General features: G+C 44.6%; 1 protein-coding gene across 1 annotated transcript; it reads right to left on the bottom strand.

Annotated features, from left to right (window-relative positions):
* Window positions 1–14,461: 14,461 nt before the first annotated feature.
* ackr3b (atypical chemokine receptor 3b) lies at window positions 14,462–19,829 on the bottom strand. The gene is made up of 2 exons (XM_067260316.1): window positions 19,690–19,829; window positions 14,462–17,104 (listed from the first exon to the last, which is right to left on the bottom strand). Exon 2 carries the CDS (start codon window positions 17,076–17,078, stop codon window positions 15,972–15,974), a length of 1,107 nt encoding a protein of 368 aa, XP_067116417.1. The 5' UTR covers window positions 17,079–17,104; window positions 19,690–19,829; the 3' UTR covers window positions 14,462–15,971.
* Window positions 19,830–20,625: the final 796 nt, after the last annotated feature.

The raw sequence follows: 20,625 nt of genomic DNA, 5'->3' as shown, positions 1-20,625 counted from the left end.
TGTAGACAGAGGGTGCACACTGCAAACAGCAGCTTTCACTAGAAATCTGATTGATGGTGAGGCTTTACTGAGGTCACATGGTTCGTTTGCCATGTCAGTAAAAGAGAAAATGGCAGTTGTGGTTGGTCCTGAGTTTTGTTTTTGGGGCCGTAAAAATGTCCCTGAAATAAACTTCTCTCTTTAACATTTATGAAGCCCGCCTGGTCAAACATAATATTTTTTTCTATAGAACTTTGACCAAAAGTTACAGTGTGTCTGTCTCGAAAACACTGTAAAAACAGCATCAAACACAGTTTCAACAGCATCACTACAGTAGATGTTTATGCAGTATTGTATATAGGAATTGTAAATGTCTATATATTTTCCTTGTAATAATATTTGTTCCTATTGCCATACTAAGTAAACTCATGCTCACATAAAAGCTAATGTGCTCAAATAACCCAAATACGGCCTGTGTAACTGTGATTATACGAACCCTCTTTTCCCATGAAAGTTTGAAAGCCATGAACAAATTTCCCTCCTTGAGGCAGCCAATGGATCTGATATTTGTTAAACAGCCATGAAATGATCCTGTATGGATTTAGACGTCCATGTTGCTTTACCCTGGTCAAGTCTCTCCCTGATGGTGTTTTAGACGGCGGAAGAAGCTCGAGGGCTGCAGCAGCCTAATTGAACCTGGAACACGTCCAAAATGTTGAAATTCAAGTCAAAACAGGCACCTTGTGTTTGTGTTAGTTCTCCTCGCTCCGAAGGTATATTTGCTTTCCTATGTCTTCCACTGTGTTTGTTGTGTTTGCGCTCTCGCCTCCAGCAGCCTTGGCGGCCATTGTGTTGGGAGGGTGATCCCTTGTTACCAAAAATGACCTCACGCTTATAATGAAATGTACGCCATTAATTAACTCCCTCTCAGTTTCAAACTCACAGTCGTTTCTTCTTCGGGAGTTCAAAGAGAGGGACTGTTTGTCTGGGTAGTTCCTGTAGGAGTGAGTAAGTGAGCAAAAATAAATACCTTTGAACTCACCTCGCTGATCTATTGTTTCTATTTTTGAAATGTGTTTAAAAACGGGTCATATATATGTCATGCTTTATGAGTCTGTATTTTGGTATTGTACTCTTAACGTTTGTTAATAATATAGTAGCCAATAAATCACACAACAGACTAACACCATTCTGGAAAACACATTTAGCACATAAATATAAAAAATAACTTTATGACACAGACTTTTACCATCACCAGAACCTGGCTGTAATTAGTTGAAAACCTCTGAGTAATTCTCCAGGGGGTTAAAGTTGTCCCGTTTCTTGAAGTAAATCCCCGTAAATCTTTGATAAATCCATCTGTGAAACTCCTTTAATTGGGAGGTTTTGCAGCTTCCACAGGTCACTTTAGGGTCAAAAGCCCAGTAATTAAAACTTGTTTTTAATTACTTAAGTATTTAGGAAGAAAACAAAATCAATCCCATCTTAGGACTTTTGGTGTGACAGGTTTTATGCATTGACTAATTTAGTGTTGCTTTATATTTGCCGGCTTTGGGAGAGGGGCTATTTAAAACATCTAGGGGAACTTCAAAGCTTGAGTTTGACCCTGTGACACCAAACGAGATGGAAAACAACACTATTACTCGCCCCTCTAATCTACTCTCAAGGTGCTGGCTCAGTGTCTCTTGTTGATTTCGAGACTCGGTGACTGTGAGGTTTCAGGTAGGAGGTGGATGACTGTGGGGTCCTCTGCCTTCCTCTCCTTAGTATCCTGCTGGTCCTATTTTTTCCTCTCACTGATGCTTTAAGCCATGTTTAGCGGATTACGAAGTTTCCTCAGTTCTCAGTGCTTACAGCTGTTTAGTGAACAAGGGTGGTCCTAAATCAGACTGATCTTTGTTTTTAGAAAGTTATTATCTGTTGGCAGACACTTGACAGTTACCCTTATACTTACAGTTCTGATGTAATATTATGTTGTATAATGTTTATAATTAAGTATATAAGCACTGGGGCTTGGCTTCACAAACTGTCTAATCCCTCAACATAAGAAAAAACTAAACAGTATAGTAAACATACTGAACTTGTGAGCCAACCAGGTAAAACGCAGTGCCTTGAGCAATACATCATGGGCTAAGATTGCCGACGTAAGTCTGGTTTAATAACCAACAGACAGGGATTGATTGGACCTGAGCGGTCCTCTTGAGAACCGTAGCATGTCGGCCTGCCAGCCTCATTCCTGAATAGAGCTCTGTCTGTGCTCCAGATATCAGCCCACTAAGGACTCAGCGGTCCAGGAGAGAGAGAGAGACCCTGAACCCCTGGCCTCTTGTTTGTACTTAGTTGTTTGTCCTAAACTTAAACTCTACTAAAATCCAGGAACTGGAAGCAGTTTTAGCTCACTGCAATAAAATATTCAAGACTCATAGCATCACTCTGGAGCCACGAGTGAGCTCACCGAATAGAATGTCATGTTCCCCTCGTTTATTTCCATCCAGTTTTTGAAAATGTGCGTGTTTGCTGAATAACAACCGGGGTCATAGTTTGTGGTTGTTGCGATTTCATGTTAAAATCGTCTGTTAAGAAAACCCTTCTGTGACCCTAGACCCTGTCAAATGACCAAATGATGAGTAAAAAACTTATGTGGCAGAGTTGCTCTGTACAGGATGTTCCCAAACAGCCCAGTCAGCCATATCAAATCTTAACTCTAAACAAACCAATTAGATTTCAAGCCACTAGTTATATAATAAGACACACCTACCAATTACCCTTCCCTTGATGAGGGGAAGGAAATGGGTGCTGTGGCCCTTCATGAACCTAATCAAGTAGTGGCCACGTGCAGCTGTGTTAGATATCAAGTACTAAACACTACACTGGGGTTTGTGTGTATTTATGGTGACTGTTTAGGGTGGAGGATGTGTTTATGGAACATTTTAATTTAAAGGCTTTACTGTACGAACGTTTCAGTTTGCTGTGTTGAACTTGTGCGTGCAAAAAAGGCATTACAAAACAAATACAAGTTAAAAAAAGGATGTAGGTTAAAAGTAATGCTATTATGCTCGGTATTTTTTCTTCCAAACCAAACCCCAGTGCTTTCTGTGTAGTAAAACGTTTCAATGTTCTGTTTTATTGTTTGGACACTATTGCTGGCAGTAAAGAAAATCAGGCGGAAGGAGTTTGTTTTGTGAACGTTAGCAGCTTTCATCACTTGTAGGAACACACATGACTGGATACACAGAGCTTTGAGATAACAGCTATGCACCAGGCGTGGTGACAGACTGTGTCAGGCCAAATGAGGAAATGAAATATTGCTTTTGTAGCAACAATGGTCATATTTCAGCATTCGCTGGAAGACGTGTTGCCAGAATTAGCTCATTTGTTTGGAAACTATTTGGAAACTGGCCCTCATGAGGATGTGTCGAGAAAATTATTTATCTGTATATTTTACCTTGCAATAGCTGTCGTGTGCACTCTTGTACTGTCAGTTGCATTTTTCAAATGAATGATTAATGTTTCTTACCACACTTGTTACTGTATGTCTGACATGTACTTTTCTTTACTACATTTTACCCATTACACTTCACAGAAAGGCTGGTGTTTCAATAACAACACCGCACAATCCTTTTCCTACCGGCCCATTTCCTCAATGAACCGTCTCGCTCCTATTCATTCTTCATCTGCAGACGCCTGACAGACACATGCGGTGGCCTCTCACCCTGAGCTGAACCTGGGGATTGAAGTGTCCTTCCAGTCCTGCCTCTGGTGGCAGCTGAAGGAGCCAGTAGCCGCTCTAAGAGTCTGTAGAGTGACAGGCTGGCTTGTGCTGCATTTACTGAGGAACCCATTGACTTTGACCAGGGCAAACCCTATAGATGTGTTGCTACAGTAACGTGTGCGTGTGTGTGGGTGGGTGTCTGTCGTAGAGAGAACCAAGAGGACAAGTAGAGGAGAATTTAGCCTGTCCAAGCCTTTTGGCCTACGTTATTCTAAAAGTTTAAGTGTTGAGTTTATAGCGGTCAGTCGCCAATTGGAACTTGAGTAACAAATGGCAACGAGAGGAATGGAGCTTGTGCACAATAGCTACAACAAAGAGCTTTTTTTCAACAACAAAAAAAGGGCCCTTGTACATAATCTAAAACCTAATCTAAGTTGACAAGTCAATTCAGAGCAGAACTGTGTTCTCACTTTCATTCTGGACCGGATATCAAGCAAATGGAAAAGTAATCTGAATGAAAATAAGTGATCGAAAACGATAGACTTTATGCCCCAGTAGCACTAAACACACATGGCTGCACACACACGCACACACAGACCCCTCCTCCCCACCAACACACACACGTTTGAAAGTAGTCTGAAACAGTCCTCTTGTACTGCGGCTGGAGAAAGTGCCCCTCTGGCGCGTTAGAGGAGGTGTCATGTGCTAGAGGAGGTGTCCGATGGAGTTCCCTCTGTGTAGGTGCTGGTTCAGATTAGTGTGATGGCCGCCACCACAGGCGGTAGATGTTGTTGTAGTTAATCAGGTCCCCTATCAGGTTTCCTGGCACACACACACTCACACACACGCACACACACACTCAAGACACACAGACCCTTATTCGCCAACCCATATAGCGCAGCATGCACGGTCATGAGAGTGAGATATGTGATGATGAATGAGGGTGGATGTGGCCTGAGGTCCAGGTTTTTTTTCTCTGAAAAGGTTTTTTATAGGTATAGAGTCGTGAAAGGCTGGGTTTTCTCTGGAGACAGTTATATATGGGGTCCTGTGAGACCCCATTAGTGCTCTGTTATTAATTATATGCTAAGATAACAGATGAGTGAGCGAGAGCCATTTACCACCGTGCTGGGGAACGAGAGCTACGTTTAATCATAATCACTCCTTCCTTGGTTTGACTTGACTGGTCTGAAAAGCAGCACATCACGGTGTGATTGATGGCTTGGTTAACATGCTGCAGTGTCGAGGTTTACGGTTTAGGGGTTACAATGTAGCCATGGAGCACATAAATGGAAAATGTGATGCTTCGCGAGTTCAAGTGTTGCAATTGTTTTGATGAATTTCCACCAGAATGGGGGGGAAGTCAGTAGGTTTTGTACGTGTCAGGGGGAGATGGATGGTCCTGTCCTCCAAATGGATCTTCTCCAAAGAGTGTCCCACTCAAAAGAAAACATACTACATATATAAAATGTAGGACTTCAGTCAAACTTTTTTTCTTTCCCGTGAGTTTTTAGGTAATCAACCAGTTTCATGAATCATCAGGTTTGGCTCATGGGTTACATACATGGATCATGATGGATTTGTGTATTTATCATGCTCATTTTCACAATGACATGAGCTCTGACAGCACTCTAACTCTGACATCTTGAGTGCTGCACACATATCTCACCTTCCATCTTTGTGTCTCCACTACATAGTGAATACATCTCAAACTAAATCTGAAATAAAACCAAGAGATACTGAATAATTCATAATAATTATTAGTATGTACAAATGACTGCAAAAATCCCTCAAGATCATTTCTTTGTTCATTTGATGAACTGCATCCACGGTTTGGTGTTTTTTTTTGCTGGAAGACTACATATGGTACATGTATGTATCATCTATGTAGTCTACATATGAAGACTACTACAAGGTGCATATCTGAGAAGTGGAGCTCCTTGTGAACAGTGCCATACCAGTTGTTAGCTCCGCAATTACATACTAACAGTGATCTGTATGTGAACTTCCATTTGAACCTGTAATCCAAGGGAACTAGGGTGCAGAATTCCATTTTTGATATCCTACCATCTAGGATTTGATTGTCATGGCGATACTGTTACATTCGTTAAATCCACACACATGCGTTGTTGGTCATTCTAATCAGTGTTTCTCTGCAGAACTTGATCCAAACCATGTGTTGTTGACACTTTCCACTCAACAAGAGAAGACAATCAAAAGGATTTCAGTTTCCAGCGTTGTAGCAATGACAAGGACTGTACCACAGTCATGCGAGGTATTCAATGCCATGGAAAAGCCTTCTCACAAGCACTGTCTTAGACATGCCAAATCCAAATGCCAAAGAAAACAATGACTGTAGTTCCCATTAGATGGTAGTGATGTTTGAGATGCCTTTCTTTTTTTAGCCGGGAGGAAGTGCTTATGACTGAAGAATTATCGACGTATCAAACATCAGACGCGTAGCGCAGATTCATTCATATATATACAATGAGAAAACACTTTTAAGCTAATTCAAACACTCCCAACACCACAATTCATATTCATGTGTATTCAGTGAAAGCGGGCAAACGTTACGCAACCCCGTCTTCTTTTATGTCTATCACACTGTTGATCTGGTTGGCTGGCTCATACCAGCATAAGGCCTGTAGACCTTCATTCAACAATCCTACACCACATTAAATCTAACCAAACAGACATCGTGTTTTGGATCCAATTGTCAGATAAACTTTCAATGACCCCCTGGCAATCTACATGGACAGAGAATGTACAGCCTTCTCTCATTGCACATGAGAACGTGCCAGATAGAGAGTAAGATGGAGAGCATGAGACGTGACGATTGTGGAGACATTGTTTTCGAGCCATGTTTGTTTGTGAAGTCTAGCAGATAGACTCTGGAATGCCACACATCCACGGGTCTACGTGGAGCCTTTTTAGCAAGGTCTGTGTTTCCTCAGGGCATTGTCCGTCAATGCTGGAACTATTCCATGTCATTTGTCAATCTGGGTTACGCAGCATCGCGGAACAGATATCATGTTTGCACATTTGTCTTCTTGTGACAGAATGTCACAATGGTGCAAGACCCCCGGGGTCAATTCCACCCGGTGGTGCCTCGGTCCCTGGGTCTACTCCTGAGCATTCTGAGTGACAGAGTTCAGGACCTCCAACACACACTGTTAGGAGGTCCCTCCAGTATCAGTCTGAATGCTTGAAACACACACATACACTCTCTCACACACACACATCACCATACAAAAACATCAGTTGTCACAGCAGCTGTCGAAGCAGAATTATACAAGTGGAACAGAAGAGGCTGGCATGGCTGTAAAATACCTTATGGGGCACCGTGTAGGGCAGAGGTATTCAAGCTGGTCAAGCAGCTGTGTCTAGAACAGCCTGTAGAACCAAAACAAAAGACTTTTGCTTCAATCTCTGTCAGCAGTTTGGCAATATTGACTTATTTCTTATCATTATCTTTCCTTGTAACCTTACACAGCTTATGACTAGATGATAGCATTAACTTCATGAGTATACAGCGACATGATGCTATAGGATTGAAGATCTAGTATGGACTGCAGTTTGGAGATTTAAAACAGGAGTGTCGTCACAAATCTCCTGCAGGTGCCATGGATCATAAGGCGCCGTTTCAAGGAAGAACAACTTCTCTGTACGGCCCCATCATGTGTGCAAGCCATGATGGCTAGGGTTGGTAGACTCAGCCCCTATCCCTTTGTTTACACGATTCCCAAGAGGAACTGCTTTCACTGTCCTTTTAAAGAATCATTCGACACAACATTGTACAATTGCACGGCAGGGCAAGTCCACAAAAGCTTTCTCAGGGATTCTCGACAGAGCGTCTCTGCGTTCAGGTTATCATGCCCCCGCAGCTGTGAGCCTTCTCCCTGCCGCATGCGTGTGGAATGATGGATGGGACTCCCTCATGTAATCAAAGTGCTCCATTCATAAAAAAAAAAATCAACGACAAAGGTGTGCAGCGAGGCATGTCCAGACCTCTGGTCGGGTCTTTGTGAACACAGCACGTATCCGTGGCCGTGTTTGGGTTGCCAATTTTGGGTCGCCCACATATGAGCTAGCCATCCATCACAGGGTTAACGTCGTCCGTTAAAGCTAACAAGGGGAAAGGAGAGCCTCTCAGAGGACCCATTTTAAAACACAACATGGCACACAGCGGATATTCGCGAGGACAGTACAGCGTGTTTGGATAGAGTTTAAGTACTCAAAACAGTTCTAAGCAAACCGGGCTAGTACGGACCCAGCCAATGAAGGCACCGTTGCCCTGGAGACGTTTAGTCTAGGAGGCGGGGTCAGTGAAGCGTGTCTTCCGGTTGACCCTGACGCCAGCCGCTGGTCCTGGAATGTGCCGAGCAGGGTGCCCTCTTGATTTCACACCTGCTCTCTGTAAACACGACCTCGGGTCAAAGGTCAAATGCCCCAGTCTTAATAGTTTGTGTGGTTTTCTGAGCAAGTGGCTTTGTGTGTTTATTCCTGGCATTCAACCAAGCATTTGTGTGGAATGCACTGTAACTGTGGTAAGAAATTAATAAGGCGTAGAGCACATGGATTTATGCCGTGATAGATACAGTTACACTTTGTTATGGGTGTTTCTCAGTGGATCACTGGTTGTTGAAAATGGCATAGATCCAGATATACTGTAAATTCGTATTTTTTATAGCCCAAACGATTTAAATCATAAAGAACATAAACAACTCTCAATAATTTACAGTTTACATATAGAATAGTCATACAGAAAGCTTCAAACGCTGATGAAGCTTATCTAAAGCATAACAAAACTGTTAATTATATAGTGTCTGTGTTTTCATGAGATACCATGTATGACCACTTTTGACAAGGATGTTCAGCAGCATACTATATCAAAGTTGTTGCCATGATTTAACATATAATATTTTTTGTCAATAGCTTTTTATTATCAAGATAATATTAAATGTAATATTTCATCCAATCAAATCACAGGGATATCTTATACAACCATTACAACTATTTCACATCTCTTTCATCAAGATTTGTAAAAGACACATTAACAGTGCTGATCTTCCTGGGAATGTGGAGTCTGTCAAGCTGCCAAATGTAAACTATCAAATTCACCTTGGACATAACTCCTAATGCTGAAAGCTTTGGTTGCTAAAGGCACCATATCAGCCCCTCCTGAGGTCTTTGGGGGTCAAAGAATCTCCCCTCCTATGATAATGTTGAATACGCTTTGTCACAGTTGACATTCCTGCGTGCCATAGCTCGAGGCAGGTCTCTCTGGGAGAGGGTCCTGGCCCGGGGTTGTCGGTTATTGTTGTAGGAAAGATAGGGACAGTCCATGCTGTGTCGTTTTTGTCCAAAGCCCATTCAGTCTCCAGGCTGGTTTCGAAATTCTATCCAGCATTGTGATTCTCCATAGACAGGTGGGTGGGTGGGTGGGTAGGTGGGTGGGCGAGGGTCGAGTTAGGTTAGGTGTTGGATGTCTTAAGAGCCCAGATGACAGCTATAGTGCCAAACATTGTGAATTTTGACACTTTCAAAGTGTCACCTTCACATGAACCTCCATCCCCATCTCCACCCCCACCCCCCAAGTGATGCTCTGTATGTACATGCCTGGTATGAAACTGTATGTGTGTGTGTGGGGGAGGGGTTAGAGTCCCATTTATAACGCCTATACAAATGCACTGAAATGTTTTTGACATGGTGCCAGTTTCTCTATTAAAGACCCAGACCAGGAGATATAGTAGCTCTCCTTAATGGGAGATTCCTCCACCTGATCCAAGCAGCAATGCTTTTTAGGCTTTGACTTCAGTCGAGAAAGAGGACTGGCAGAGATGGCGGGTACAGCCGCTCCGGAGACAACCCAAGGACAATGTATGAGTGGGCTCCGGTCCATGACTCTACCCAACACCATGGGAATGCAGGCGTCTGTGGCTGTACAGGGCTGGGCGTGGGCCGGATCCTTCCGGATCCACATTCTCAGCCGACCACCCTACCTTGAAACCAGCCCGTGTCTGACGGGCAAAGAACGAAAATGGAAAGTTCCGGCGGTGTACTTGGGGGTTTTAGGGTGAAGTTACAGCTTTGCGCACATTGCATGTATTGTATATAATTGTATATAATGAAAACATTTGGCAGTTATACACTAGCTGTGTTTAAGAACTATTTATTTGTAGCTATTATCCAGCAATCATCATATCCCGTTACTGCCAAAGTTTACTTAAACGCAGCATTTTACCAGAAACAGCTTCCCAGTCCCACAAGGCACTATTCAATTATGAAAATAACAAACATCTAAATACAAGCAAAGATACATTACTGAAGAGAAATCCCTCACAGAAAACTGTCCAGCAGAACACCACACGCTCTGAGAAGCCCATCTCCTATGCTTCAATCAGTCCCTCAAGCTTGTATCTTCCCCTGCCTCAGTCTTATCTGGGCTGCCTCTTGCCGTGCCGAGGTGTCAGTGGCACATTAGTGACGCCTCGTTCACTAATGACCCTGAATACAATCCCCGGGTAGATAGGCGAGCCAAGTCGTGGACAATGGCCTCACAGTGTGCCACTGAGCTGTAAAACAGTGTGTCTCATGCCTCTGTTGGGCCCAGAGGTGATAAGTCTTCCATAGTCTCTGTTCCACCTGGAGAGCAGCAGAGACAAGGGACACACCTACAGCAGGCAGCAGGAGAGACTCCCACTTCCATATGGGGCTTCAGTTTTGTCACGTGACCAGTTTGGGTTTGTGTGTGCTCTTTAGGGAATGAGTGGGTTTGGAGTGTGTTTGGGGGAGGGTGTGTGTGATGGGAGGGGAGGGGAGGGGGGGGGCACAGGAAGTATGTCAATGAGTTCCAACGCAGTGGATCCTTGAAATTGTCCATCTCAGGGCAATTAGGCGCTCAATGGACCGGAAAAATATGTCGGTTCCCGTTTCTTTTCATTGGGTCTGAAAGCTCTGAATGGCGTGTCCACGGATGATGTGTGTCTTAGACTGAGAATACAGATTTACTGTGCTATTGTGAGGTGCATTATTAGATCATTTAAATATGAATGAGAGAGAGCGGCGTCCAGATCAGGAGGTGAAACTCAGAAGGAGGTTCTCACGCGGCTGTCACTCAGCCCCGCACAGAACGTTCTGGAAAAGCCTGTGTAGGAGCGATGTTCATATGGCACACATTCAGTGTCTTAATGTGTGTGTATGCGTGTCGGCTTGGGTGTTTGTGTACCCGTGTGTGCATGTGTGTGTGTGTGTGTGTGTGTGTGTGTACCCGTGTGTGAGAACCTTTAGTCCAAGCAGAGGACTGCAGGGTTCCTTTGAACTCCTGCTTTCCTTTCATGGGAGGCCTCGCTCCCGCCCTTCACCCGTCCCCACTGCTCCGCCCATGTTTCTGAGGGAGGGAACAGAGCCTTTCTTTAGCATCCGAGAGACACACAGACACAACAGCCCGACTTCTACCTCAGCGCCAGACCCTGGCCCTCATACAGTATGGGGGAGGGGAGGGGAGGAGGAGGGGGAGGGGCCGGTATCTCTCTGGCAGGCTGTCACTTTGCTGAACCAGACTACAGAAAATCCCTCCGCGCAATACACACACGTGTTTCTGCAACACAAAAAGTGACATTGATTCTTGCGGCCTAAAGGTAAATACAAGTTGTTGTACCAAAATTGAGTCTTTAGTACAAATGCGGTACAAGTCAAAAGCAGTACAAAACAAAAGGCTGCAGCCTGTTGTGTCGGTCTGTTTTATCACAGCATGGTAGAACATTTTGAAACTCGGCCGAGGTTTTCACAACGAGCCAGTGTGTGTGAATACTAAGTAGACTTCTCCTCCAGCTCTGTTCCAAAGGGAGACAGGCGTTTCCACCGTAGGTATTTTCAATTAGTGCACTCAAAAATCTGGCTTTAGAAGACTTGCACCACTTGTATTGTATTCCTGACATCAATCAGCTTAGCAGTCGGGTTATTATTGTATCAAAGGTTAAATCCGACGTACTCCAAGGAGGCTCATTTATTTTCCCTTCCTCCACTTCAATAGCACGTCCTCACACAAAAGGCTCATGTGAGCACAGCTCTGGCTCCCCCTCCATAGAGCACACACAGAGGTTCCAGAAGACTCCTTTCTAAACATTTCTGTCCAGCCCCTCTGGATTGGACAGACCAGGGAAAATAATCACCAAATGCATCTTTATCCATGTTTTCCCAACATTGTGTTTCTGGCAGTGTGAATACAAGGGTACTGCCTTGGGTGGAACTTCATGGAAAATAATCAAAATGGGTTTATGTGCCCTTTTGAACGGAAGCTGTCCCTTCCCAAGATTATTTGACTTTGGATTCTTGACCCAGTTCACCTCACCTCTCCTATGTTCCCTTCTCACACAGCAGTTGGTTCAGAACCACACACACACCTCACAAGCTCCTTGTGAGGTATGTGTGAGCTCCTATTTACTGTCTAATTACCAAACAATAGAGCCTAGTGAGAGTTAGCTAAAAGTAGTTTCTCTGTTGAATGGGCAATTAACTTAAAGGTGCTGCAACCAAAGGCAACAGGGTCATACTATTTACAACAGGGTCACACTATTTGCATGTCACACTGGGCGCAACCCTGGGTGCGCCCAGTGTGACATACAAATAGTGCGGCCAGTGTGACATGCAAATAGTGCGATCCCCGCCTTCCTCCCCAGATCTGCCTCAGTATCACATCGCGGGGTCAGAAACCTCTGTTTTACCATGTCATGATGTCATGCATCATACTGATCGATTGCATGACCTCCAAACTTGTGTCATCTTTCACAATATGTACTTTTTTTTTTTTCCAACAAAACACGGTCCCTTTTAGCATAGCAAATGCCTAAAATAGCTATGTTTACAGTCAGCAAGCACCTCAGAATGTACAGGTCATTATCCCTGCCCAGACCAACGGTACTCTCCAACTTTGCTAATCCCCAGATTGAGATTCCAAACATGGTTCAGACATCTTCTCAGTGCTGCCTGGCCCAGGCCAGTCTGTCAGAGTTTGCTTCATGCTCTCCCCACACCCAGACAAGGAGGCCTAATGAGCCTTCACCTCCAGGCCCTCTCTCATCTGACAGCCCATCAGATCGCTGTCTCGCCGCCACATTCACGGTCGTGAGAACACGGGACCCCGAGGAGAGAGCGGCACACACACACACGTGGACGGTCACACACACACACACACGTGGACGGTCTCACACACACACACACGCCCGCTTTTCTCTATTGGCGGCGCAGGCGGAATGAGGATGCGGTGAAAGGCTATTTGTTCTTCTGTGCGGCTTCACCCGCGCGGAGCCCTTTGGCATTCAGGCGCACACCGCTCCCACGATCCGGCCTTTCAGCGGACCCTCACACAGGAGAGGGCGCCCTGCTCTTAGACCCCACCACCGTTGTTCTGGGAGCCCCCATTGAAGCAGGGGAGGCTGGGGGAGATGGGGTGATTAAACATGGGATTCATCTTCTCCACTGTCCTGACAGTTGGCACCCATGTGCGGTTCTCCCTCGGAACAACCTTCTTAGTTGGACGGTGAGGGCTGAGGAGGGCTCTTTAACCAGTGAGGTGGAGCAGCACATATTTACATTTAGTCATTTAGCAGACGCTCTTATCCAGAGCGACTTACAGTAAGTACAGGGACATTCCCCCGAGGCAAGTAGGGTGAAGTGCCTTGCCCAAGGACACAACGTCAGTTGGCATGACCGGGAATCGAACTGGCAACCTTCGGATTACTAGCCCGATTCCCTCACCGCTCAGCCACCTGACTCCCTATACATATGCTACTGTTGTCTCCTTCTCGCCCATTACGCACTCCATTCAAAATGTTTCTTTTATCTGGTTTTCCTGGATCCAAAAATCCGAAATCAATCCAAACCCGCAATCCACTTCAACCTTGAAAGTACTAAACCTCACTAAGGGAGACGTTCTAGATTTTCTTCTCTCGTCAAGTCTCAAACATATACTTTCCACCTCACGTGGGATCGTCCAGACGGCGTTCTCCCGGCGCAGCTAGTCGCTCGGCTCGTGCCCTGGAGCGGTGGACGCGTTCAGACAGAGCTGGTGGAATCCCAGGAGCCGTCGTCTGCCTGCTAGCCCAGGGTTCATCCCTCCGCTGGGCTGCAGGAGGCGTTCCGACTCCCCCAGACATGGAGAGCGTTCACAGGCGAGAAGCGTATTTTGTCGATGATATGTGTGCCATATGTTGACAAAGGAACGTTTATTCAAACCATGAATATGTGTGTGTGTTAAACCAAGGTCTCCTTCCAAGAGAGGAGGTCTGCATACATGAATATCTAACATTAAACATTACACTAACTGGTATTGAGGATATATCTCACACGGTATTTATACACGACTTCATAGCATGTGTAAATAAATAGCTATTGCCATAAACACAGACCTATATGTTTGCAGCAAATCCATTGCTTATGATGGTGTCAGAAGATAGCGGTGTCATTTCTACAGAGTAACTCCAGTCTCTGGACCCAGGTTGGGTGAGACGTATGAGGTCTCTCACTGACACTTTGAACTGACGGTTGCACACCTGGCTTTCCTCTGCCACGCACTTGGTTCTGATTACTCATGCTCTGCCCCTTGTTTTGGTGGAACAAGATGGACAGGGGAATGACTTTGTTCTACAAGAGAACATTGCACGTTCCCACGCAGTACGTCTCTCTCGTTGTCAAGAGACGCATGCACACTATGTGCTCACCACTGTCGTCGCACGCACACACACACACACACTTTCAAAACTCTCTTCGTATAGTTTTAGACATTATTGTATTTATTTGAACAACAGCATTGGCAGACATCAACCAACTTACAGAAAAGTCTTTCTTAAGAGTATATAAAGAAATGTGTCTTGGCAGCATTACAAATTTGTACATTTGCGTTGTCTTTTTTCTAGCATTTTACAATTGAGCAGCCATTGATTTCTTTTAAGAAAAATATAAATGTTTGCAAAATGTCTAACATACAGAACATTATACAGTCTCACATGTTTATAATATTATATAATAGAATATTATATATTGAAATATTATAAACATTGTTAACCCCACTCACAAAGCACACCTTCATTGATTCAGTATCTGAATTGTTTGGTATAAAAGTACAGTATTGATAGCAGATGCATTTGTATGCCATATACAAACTTTACAAGTAAATGCACATACAGTACAGTTAAAGAGATATAAATATGATATTTACAAAATATATACAATTTCTGTTTCCAATTGAATTTGAATGTGAACTATGAACCTTCATTATACAGTACAATGCAACATGGGATAGCCTTAACCTATAAAGGAATATTCAGATGGAACATTCAAGAACCACTTTTAGAATATCCATACTGTGGGGGGTCAAATGTGAAAGGGTGAATTATGACAATTCCAGTTCCAAACAGAAACAACACAACAAAACTCTCTGAAACTGCTCAAAACGGTTTTATCCAAACTTGTCTGTTGCGACTGAATCCGGCAGAAGCCAGACCGTCAAAACTGAACCCTCCTTTACAAAAGCGTACAGAAGCAGTACAGCTAATAAACATAAAATACACACAGTATTTACTTTCTGTACAACTGAACAAAATTAGGCCGTATAGTCCTGCTAGTAATCTCTCGAGTCTTGTCTCCTTCATTCACTGGTCCCTTTGACATTCCACACTTCCCTGTAAACACAGAGCAGGTCAAACTGCTAAAACCTTCCTCACAGAGTCAAATACTTTGTCAGCTTCCCTCAGGTTAGAATCGAGTGTAAACCCTTTTCTAGACCTGTAAAACCTGGGAGAATGTCTGGCTCTTCTGTCTGTCCTATTAGCTCAAGTGTGATGGAATCTGAGCAACTGACAACAGCAAACTCAGATAAACACAGACTTAGAGAGCTTCTAGTCTTTCCCTCTGGCTCCGTCTGGGGGAAGTGTGTATATGTGTGTGTGTGTGTGTGTGTGTGAGAGTGTTTATGTTGTCATAAACCCATCAGATTAGGTGACACCCAGTCTCTAGTTCAGTTGAAGTGCTTTGAAAAATAAAGTACAAATGAACAGGCTTGTTACTACATCTGACAGGACTCAGATAAGGGGAATACCAGTATAAAATAACAAAGAGAAATGCAGACCTACAGATATTGGTTTGGTCATTGTGTTTTACAGTGCCTCATAAACGGATTCTCTTTCCATGCAAAGTACGCACGGTAGAAGTGGCGTTTTCAAGCTTGGTGGGGCTTTGGTAGAGTCTCTTCTGTGAGTAAGCCATATCGTGACACCACCCCTCACAACTGGGAGTGGTTCTCCACGGCCACAGCCGAGTATTCGGTCTCAGAGACCCGCGAGGCGTCGATGAGCTTGGCCAGGCCCGTCTTGGTGGAGTACTTGAAGATGAAGGCCTTCATGAGGTCGTAGCGGTAGTTCCTGTTGATGAAGTTGTAGATGACCGGGTTGACACAGCAGTGGAGGAGAGAGAAGCACTGGGTGAAGTGCAGCGCCACAAACAGGAAGTTCTCCAGGCGGCAGCTGAAGGGGAGAACGTTCAGCAGCGACAGCGAGTCCATGAGGAGGACCCCGTGGTAGGGCAGCCAGCAGACGAGGAACACCACGATGTAGGTGAGGATGATCTTCCGGCTGACCCGCCGCTCGTTGTCCGCGCCGGAAGGAATCGACGTGGCCAGGAGGAGGTAGAAGATGGCGATGATGGGGAAGGGGATGGCGAAGCCCAGGACGAAGAAGCTCATCTGGATGCCCACCATCCACTCGCGGGAGCTGTCGACCGGATACACGGGCCGACACATGATGCTGTCGGAATGGGTCGACTTGACCGCCTGGAGGAAGTAGGTATCCGGTAGGGACGCGACCAGCGCCAGCACCCACACCAGGATGCAGATGAGCTGGCGGACCACCCTCCTCAAACGGCTGTTGGAGGATTCTCCAAAGAGCACCACGGACAAGTAGCGGTCCATGCTCATGCAGGTGAGGAAGAAGATGCTACTGAAGAGGTTGACGCTGAACACCAGGTGGGTGATCTTGCAGACGGCCTCGCCGAACGGCCAGTGGCCTTTCTGGAGCAGGGAGCTGACCCACACGGGCAGAGTGGCCACCACGCACAGGTCGGCCACCGCCAGGTTCAGGATGTACAGGTGGGTTTCGTAGCGGTTCCTCTCGGAGCGGACGTTCACCCAGACCACCAGGGAGTTGGCGGCCAGGCCCACCAGGAAGATGAAGATGTAGAGGACGGAGAGGGTGTAGAAGACGGCGTCGTGACTGAACGCGGCGGGACACATCAGCGCCTCCACGTGGGACAGGTTGTCGTCGTGCTCGCCCGTGAAGTTGAGCTCCTCCCACAGCTCCATCAGCTCGCTCAGGTCGTTGGCGTTCACGCTCATGGTTGCTTTCCGAAAGGGGGCTTGAGCTGAAACATACAAAAGCAACAGCAGAAAAGGTTCGCCGGTTAGCGCTGCGTTCAAAGGCGCACAAACGCAGGAAGCCTGGGAAGAGGTCTTGGAGATGAAAAGGAGTGTGTTAACCAATCGGTGTTTATTTGAAGAGACTACAGGCGTCATTTCCAACATGTCAGATGCTGCATGGTGTGATGTCAGGGGGTTAGACAGCGTGTTGCTTTGAGGAATGCTCTCTCGCTCGTTTACCAAACAGAGACATTTCCCATGGCTCCTGAGGTCCTCCCAGGACATCAATAACAAACAGAACTGAGGCTTTCGCTGCCAAAGAATTCGACTAGGGACATAAGAAGATTCATTCTTACATCTGAGAGTAATCAGAAAGGAATTAAGTTGACTACCACACTGCCTTTTTTGCTCGTACAGCTGCTGTTCAATACACATGCTAAAACATCAGATGTCTAAATAAAAAAAGAGTGATATTTCTATTTTGATCCTCCTAAATACTGAACTAAACCTGTCTAAATCGTAAATGTGAATCCATCTCATTGTCATTGATGATTCCCTTGTATTCCAGAGCAGAAAACGACTTGTGTTTCTAGTACCTCACTCACACATCCTGCAGCAGGGTGCACTGAAAGAGTCTGTTGTGATGCGTGCTAAAAGGACAGGCTATTCCTTAAGGCAAAATACCCAAACTCTGCACGAGATGACTGTCTTCATCAGAGGTTGTGTGTGTCCAGTAGTAATGAGATGTGAAAGGTCAATCTCTTTAATAGCCATCACCGCATTTAGCCCCCTTGCAGTTAAACTGACAGGATGAGATGGGGCAGATGTCCAGAGTGAGACAATATTACTTCCGACACGTAGAAGTAGTCTACTATTTAAAAAACAATTCCACAGCTTACATTTCCTTTTGAGGTGTCTTTTGAATGGACAATGTTCCACTGTACTGTGTAAAACAAAGTAATACAGTAATACACGATACTTAACAAATGTTGCCCAATTAGCTCAATGTAACCGTCAAAGAACTGAACCATTTATTTGCACTTAACATTAGCCATATGTTTGTTCTCCTAACAAAGTTAGAAAGATAGCTTTAAAAGGATTGTGGGTAACATGAGTAGACACAGCTGTAGTGGACAACCTTAAATCAGTGACAGATGAAAAAAAAAGACTTAACCAGCCTGAAATGGGGGGGGGGGACGTTTCATAAAAACAAAAGCTGTCTTTTCTTTACTGGGCAGTAGGATGGGGGGGGAAAGGATGGAGGGAATAGGATGACGTCAAATGTGGAGCCGCATCTCCAGGCACCGTAAAAAGCGGTGGCTTATTAGGATCTCCCGGTGCCTTCTAAACTGGTTGTGTTTACTCTGCTTCGCAGAGAGCAGCCCCCTTCACCTGATCCCCACACTCTGGGCAGCCAACGCCGTCTGGGGCACAAAGAGCACCCTGTGCTGTCACATCGACTCCCACCACAGTCACCACAGAACACGGCCAACATGCCCCCCCCATCCCTCTGCCTGTAGCTCTCTTGCTTGCTTGCTTGCTTTTTTTTACTGTACTGTTTCACCTTCTTTCTTTGAATAGTTTCCATATCTCTCACTTTGTTAAAAAAATTAATCTGAACTAATCTTTTGTGTCATCTCCCTCCCCTTTCTCCCACCCGTGACTGAAACTCAGCTACTTTGCATTGCTTTCTTCCACGGATCATATCATCTTTCTCCTTCAGTTTCTCTCTACCTATCTCTCTCTATCTCTCAATTCATTATATTGATATTGATATTTCAAATGCTTAATGGGCATTAGAAACATTGCAAATATGGCCAAACCCAACACACTGTGTGTGTGCCCCCCTCCCCCCTACATCTCTATTTGTGTGCCCCAATTCCTGTTTCTATGTTCCTGAGAACTGTGATGGAATAGATTACTTGAAACAAATCAGAAAGGTTCCACCCCTCTTTTTATTACATTGATGTTTTAGGTGTGCCCTTTAAATAATAACTAAACACAAATAGATACATACCATAGATACATGCCAAAAGATTATAAAACAATGTAACCAATTTCCATATGACTAAACCATCATTCCAATACCAGATCCTCAGCTCTACATAAACATATTTTTTGACTGGTTTTTAACCAGTTTACGTTTGTGTTTATAACCCACGAAAAAACATGACGCCTAGCTGGTTTGATATTGAAAGACAAAGCATAATTATGGGTATGCTTTAAAAGTAATTAGATGCGCCTTGCTATCATTGGCCTTATCAGTTACATACAGTGTAATCTAGGATCTCATTGAATGCAAACAAACCCGTGGAACTGAAGCCCACCGTTAATCCGTACCACCTACAGCGAAACTCAGGAACCTACAATGCCTGACAACTAAGCGTCTTCAGGGCATAAGCCTAGTTAGCCTATGGCACAATAATGATTTGATATTCTTTAACAGATGACACTAATATTTAGCGAAAAGACCCGTAAATACCACAGTAAATTCCAACACAGGATAAAGTATTTAAATACAGTTTTCTAGGCTTTAACAAATCAGCAGCGCCGAAGTTCAGAAATTACATTTAAATGATAGGATACTTACAAGTATGCCTTGCTATTTCTTGTAGTACTATGATCCACACGTATCACAAAACGTTTCTGTAAATGTTCTGCAGATGATTTTAGCTGGTGTTGCGAATGCGAGAAGTGTCCTATCCTCCAAGTTGCGGAGGAACTCTCCGTCGGTCCTGCGCTGTCGAGAGACTGGCTTGCTTTGTCCTGCTGCACTTGTTAAATCAGCGCTGAGAGCAACGCCTACTTCTACATCTTGGAATGGAAATCTGATTCATTGAAGTTTAGGCGTTTTCAAACAATGGTTTTGGCGGATGTGCCAAACATAGGATTTCCACTGTCAGTAGTTGTAGCCTAGGCTACTTAGCTGAGCTATTAACATCAGTCGATTTTTTTTTATTGCATCCGACAACTGTCTGAAGTATGGCTGCTTTATCCATTGATTGTTTTTGACTCTTTACATTTGTTCACGCTAGGCCAACTTAAATCAATTACGAACTATATTTCTAAGTTATATAAAATGTCCTATGTTGAACTTGACATATCATGCTGAGTCATTCAACGCTTTTGTCTATGCAGCTCGTCCGTCCAATTCGTCAAAAGTTGATGAGGGGTGACAGAAACAGGAAAGGTGGTGCTGCGGTGTAACTGCTCGTCTTTCATCGTTCTGAAATTCGTTAATGAAGAATAGCTTGTCAGGCAACCATGACGGATCATATAGCACTCATAATGCACCATTGTGTTCATAAACCACCGGAGGAAAGACGCCCTTTTGAAACTATTGATGCCTTCATTGCAAATTGAATTTACATTATACTGGTGTCACTGAAATTGAGTGCTGGTAACATGCACCCCTTTAGTCAATTCAATTCGCACGGATCTCCATTAGAAATCATGCTTACCTGTTTGCCGATGGATAGTCCGACAAACGCAATTATTTGCACACTGAGGGAATTGGGATAGTCCA

This window comes from Osmerus mordax, chromosome 22 (assembly GCF_038355195.1).
Source record: "Osmerus mordax isolate fOsmMor3 chromosome 22, fOsmMor3.pri, whole genome shotgun sequence".
NCBI lineage: Eukaryota > Metazoa > Chordata > Actinopteri > Osmeriformes > Osmeridae > Osmerus > Osmerus mordax.
Note: the sequence above shows the minus strand (reverse complement) of the source record. Positions and strands in the feature narration are given on the sequence as shown.

Excerpts from the sequence above, each read along its gene's own strand:
- ackr3b (XM_067260316.1), bottom strand. The coding sequence starts at position 17,078 with ATGAGCGTGAACGCCAACGACCTGAGCGAGCTGATGGAGCTGTGGGAG.